Genomic DNA, 5,070 nt, shown 5'->3' on the forward strand with positions numbered 1-5,070 from the left:
CATGTTTATAGGAGACGTGCTGTCCAAGACTTCCGAACCCGCAGGCTGGCCAGCTCAGACGACAGCAATGCTTCATTTGATGTTTGCGGCGAAGTTGGTGGGGAGGAGGAGCAGCAACAGCGTGAGCGTCCGCGCCTTCTTAACTTGCCTGCTGGTGACGAGAGGAAGTTCCCCCTTAAAAAGAGATTGTTGGCAAGCGTGACTGCAGCCGCGACCGGTAGCAGTACCCATGAAGGCCAGCAGCAAGGGAAACAGCACAATATGAATGAAGCCGCTGGAATTCAGTCCGGCCTACAAGCACCTCAAGCTCTCCAAAAACAGGAGCAACTTGACCCCATGCCAGTTCTGGTTGGCAGCCCACTGTCTTCAGCGCAAGAGCGGGCCCAGGGAGAGCTCGATGCCGCCGCAGCATTGCTGAGTCTCATCGGTAGTCAATATGCTCCTGGACATTTTGCTTCAGGTGCAAGGCAAAGCACCTCTTCGGAGGTGCTGCAGCAGAGGCGACGGACACGCCGAATGGAACAGAAGGTGCAACGAGAGCGGTCGTCGATGCAGCGACAGCTGCTCCGGCTGAAGCAGCAAATCAAGAGCGAACGGCGGCTCCGGCAACAGCTCCAGGCCCAAATGCAGAAGGCGCGGAAACATCAAGCGCACCAGCAGCCTCGGCAGCAGCAGCAGCAGCAACAGCAGCAGCAGCAGTATTTGCCTCAACAGCAGGCGCACTCGCCGCAGCGGCCCCTGCATCAACCGCAACCGCCGCCTTTGCTTCAGCACGACCAGGAGAAGCGGCAGCGCTTGATGCAGCAGCAGGAACAGCACGTGATGCCTGTTGAGGAAGGCACACGGCAGCACACGCAGCGTAAGAGGAGGAGGGAACAGCAAGGGGAGCTGCAGCCGAGGGAAGAGGAGCAGCATCAGTCGTGGCAACATGGTAATCAGATCCCAGGGCATTTGATGGAAGATGAATGGCTTGAACAGGAGAATTCAATTGTTCACGCGCCTCAGCCGAGCACCTCTCAGCAGGCGTTGCAGCATTCAACTGCTGGAGCAGCAGCACGCCGCTCAACGTCCGAGGACCGCAGCACCCAGGTTATTCCGTTGGAGTTAGCAGATAATGCTGCGACATCTGCGTCTGCGTCTGATGGCTCATCAAGGGATAGTGCTGATATAGCTCCTGCAGCCGGTCCTGCAGCAGGGGCTGCAGTAGCAAGCGCAGGGGATGCGCGTGAGTTGCAAGCTGCCGTCTCGTCCGCTGATGAGTCGCCGACACAGGGAGCAAGCATGAACATAGAAATGAGGACCGTTCTTGGTTTGCACACTCATGGAAGTGCTGACAGTACTGGAGCAGCAGCTGCTGGAACAGCAGCAACAGCAGCAGCAAGTTCCGCCATAGCCGCATCTAGTTCAACTTCAGCAAGCAGTACGCTGCTAGAGGAGAGGGCTTCTGACCCTGATGCAGTGCGAGAACACCCGTTTGTGCGTCTGCCGCGGNGACGGTGTTCGCCTCCTGCATACGGCACATGATCTGCTCTTGCGGCGTGTTCTGTATTTGGATGAACTGAAGGAATTGGCGCGTGTCACAGCGGGTATGATAGAGTACGCAGTGAACCATCATCGTCTGGACCTGACACATTTCCAGCCCAGCCGCGCACTTGACAGGATGGGGATGCGTTTTCTTTTGATGGATGCTGTGGTTTCTGCCTTTATAGTTCTCGGGCAGACACCGCGAGCTCGAGATTGGAAGATTTTCACAGATTCCATCGGCCACGGCCATCCCGCGGGATATTTCCTTGGAAGGCGGCCAGGACGTGTGACATCCGGCTCCTTTCTGGGTCGGGACCTCAGCAGGGCAATACAAATGCTAAAGGCGGGAATAAGGCCGGCACCAGCAGACCTCGTAAACCTCAAGAGAGCGCTCATTTGCTCGCCGTCCTCTCCTGCGCGTTTTAGAAAGCCGGATTTCGATCGCTGGAGGGAGGATGACGTTAGTCCCACTCCTGGGCAGTAGTGTTTTCTACCAAGAACGCGAATATCGCGTACATTTTAGTGAACGTGGAGGGAAAACTGAGGAAGAGCACTAATATGCATTTTCTAAGTAGGAACCTGTTTGTTTTGCGCCAGATTAACATCGCAAGGAACTCAAAAGCCTTCAATCTTTTGACACAACAACTCAGAACGAGATAAATGGAGCAATTGTAGGGCGTGAACACGCCAATGTGGATGGAGTANTGACACAACAACTCAGAACGAGATAAATGGAGCAATTGTAGGGCGTGAACACGCCAATGTGGATGGAGTAGAGTGGAGCCTATGAAACACGAGCTATGCAAAGTGAAGTATGGAGGGGTTGTGAAGAAAAACCTTCAAGTTGAGGCATTGTTGTAATCGGCTTCTATATACACGCATACCAGCGCCTAACCCCTACCATTTGAGCACCCCACAACCCACTGGATTGGGCGGATACGGATCGCCGGTGCGGACCTCAGGGAACCTTGCAACTTCAGTATAAATGGCTTTTAGGGAAGTATGGTCGGACTAATACAAATCCATCTGCCGGAGAGATATGCGCATTCAAGTCAGGATCTACAACAGTTAGCGGCCTGGTGAAATGTAGAGGCGTGTGGAACTGCCTATTTAATTTCCCCTGGACGCTGCTGTTAGCTATCACCCAGCATCCATCGCAAGGAGTGTTCACTAGGCCGCATACGCGATTAGCCCGCAGTGATGCGCAGTTTTCAATGGAGGCGTATGCAGCTGTTACAGCATAGTTGTAACGATAGTTATCGGTCCTTACTGCAACTCGCGACTGTCTCCGGACTATACTGGAGCTCTCGATTGTCCTCGGAATAGTCAATATATTTAGTAGTTTCCTAAACGCAGCTGACACAGCCTCGCTTGACTCCAGGCCTCCTGGGCGCAGCGGCTCATGGTCTGGGGTTGCGCGTAAGGAGACGGCCGAACGCGTGTTGCACCGCACTTCGCTGCAACCGGAGGGGACTACTGTCTCACATGCAAGCACAGCGGAACATTCTTTGCTGCATGTAGACACATGCTGAGCACGCGCACTTGATTGGAAGCGACCTACCACGGCAACGTGAATGCTCCTCTGCAAATTTCAGACGGAGTGAGCAGCAACCTCAGCCCCAGGCCTTTGAGCCGGCAGCTGCGGGCACTCTGGGGACTGAAGAGGAGGTCACTTCAGTTGGGAGTCATTATGTTCAGTATTTTGACTGTTTTGCAGGTAAAGACGGTCACCGAGCAGCACGGACATTCGTGTTACGCTCCTCAACGAGGGGATCCAACGGTTTGCAAAAATATTGAGCAAAATCACCTAGTCTCCCAGTTGAGCGGGCCTAAAAGAATAAAGTTGTCAATATTAACAATAGTTAATATCGAAAACGTCACAGCTTAGGCAGCATAAATGGTGTCTTTGATCCAATTAACCACCACTGGCAGGCGACCGCATCGCTGCGATTGCAGGCAGGCTTGCAGGGCCGCATGGGAACAGCAGCGCATGACTGCATCCGCACTTGAGTCGACATTCATAGGAGTTACATTTGAATTTTATTTGCTTTCCGCTTTATTTATTAATCTTGCCGATGTTATCGCACTGTCCGACCTTTTTTATTGCTTGTGGAGCTCTCGATTGACTTCACATACCGCCTCCGCTAACCGTTAGAAATNTCCGACCTTTTTTATTGCTTGTGGAGCTCTCGATTGACTTCACATACCGCCTCCGCTAACCGTTAGAAATGTTTGACATACTGTTTTGGTCGGAAGTAGACATCTTTTCATTCACGGCTGCCTTTTCATAAACAGCAAAACACGTATAGAATATTCAGAAGCCACCATATGAGTCTCCCCTAGGCGTGGGGGGCGGAATCATGCGGTCCGTTCCCTGTCCCAGCTGATGTGCATACTGGTGTATGCGCAGTGACCCATGGCCTCTACTTTAGCACTCTAAACTTGGGACCAAATGCCCGAGCGGCATAATATTGTTCAGGAGAATGCAACTCCAACCGGCGCGTCAGCCTTTGTCTCTTCGGAGTTGCCAACGGTGGAATCGATATTTACTCGGTCGAGGAATTTGAGAGGCAAAGCCAGTCGTTCCTCTTCATCTCTACGTGTTATCCTGTCTGCCTTAGCCTCTGTAGCAGCAATTGTAATACTTGTTTTTTCATGTTCGCACGCGTACAACAGACGTGCAGTCCAAGACTACCGAACCCGCAGGCTGGCCAACTCAGAAGACAGCGATGCGGCAGTTGATCTCTGCGGCGAATTTGGTGGCCAGGAGGAGCAGCCACAGCGTGAGCGTCCCCGCCTTCCCAGCTTGCCTTCTGGCGATGGCAGGGGGATGCCCCATAAAAAGCGGTTGCTGGAAAGGGTGGCTGCAGGCGCGACCGGTGGCAGTGCCCATGAACGCCAGCAAGAAGGAAAACAGCACAGTCTCAGTGGAGCCGCTNAGGCGCGACCGGTGGCAGTGCCCATGAACGCCAGCAAGAAGGAAAACAGCACAGTCTCAGTGGAGCCGCTGAAGCTCAATCCGGCTTACAAGCGCCTCAAGCTCTCCCAAAACAGGAAAAGCCTGGTCCCTCGGCGCTTCTCGTTGGCAGCCCACTGCCTTCAGCGCAAAAGAGGGCCCAAGGAGAGCTCGATGCCGCCGCAGGACTGCTGACTCTCATCCCTCGTCACTATGATGTTGCAACTTTAGCTTCAGGTGCGAGACAAACCGCCTCTTCGGAGGTGCAGCAGCTGCGGCAACAGGTGCGCCAAATGGAACGAAAGGTGCAAAGAGAGCGGTCGTCGATGCAGCGACAGCTGCGCCGGCTGCAACAGCAATTGAAGAGCGAACGGCGGCGCCGGCAACAGCTCCAGGCCCAAATGCAGCAGGTACGAGACGGTCAATCGCAGCAGCAGCACCTGCCTTGGCATTACCTTCTATGGCATCAGCAGCAGCAGCTGTTGCGCCAACAACAGCAGCAGCAGCAGTATTTGCTTCAACAGCAGGCGCACTCGCCGCAGCGGCCCCTGCATCAACCGCAACCGCCGCCTTTGCTTCAGCACGACCAG

At 54.1% G+C, this 5,070-nt stretch overlaps 2 protein-coding genes across 2 annotated transcripts; both read left to right on the forward strand.

Annotated features, from left to right (window-relative positions):
- Positions 1-261: 261 nt before the first annotated feature.
- EMH_0072410 (uncharacterized protein) lies at positions 262-2,008 on the forward strand (the record flags this gene model as incomplete). The annotated part of the gene is made up of 2 exons (XM_038022693.1): positions 262-1,458; positions 1,565-2,008. 2 exons carry the CDS (start codon positions 262-264, stop codon positions 2,006-2,008), a joined length of 1,641 nt encoding a protein of 546 aa, XP_037878547.1.
- Positions 2,009-3,976: 1,968 nt separating this feature from the next.
- On the forward strand, positions 3,977-4,675 carry EMH_0072420 (uncharacterized protein; the record flags this gene model as incomplete). The annotated part of the gene is given in 2 exon segments (XM_038022694.1): positions 3,977-4,460; positions 4,464-4,675. Coding segments are annotated over 2 exon segments (696 nt in total).
- Positions 4,676-5,070: the final 395 nt, after the last annotated feature.

The sequence above is a fragment of the Eimeria mitis genome, genomic scaffold (assembly GCF_000499745.2).
Source record: "Eimeria mitis Houghton genomic scaffold, Emh_scaff4093, whole genome shotgun sequence".
Lineage (NCBI taxonomy): Eukaryota > Apicomplexa > Conoidasida > Eucoccidiorida > Eimeriidae > Eimeria > Eimeria mitis.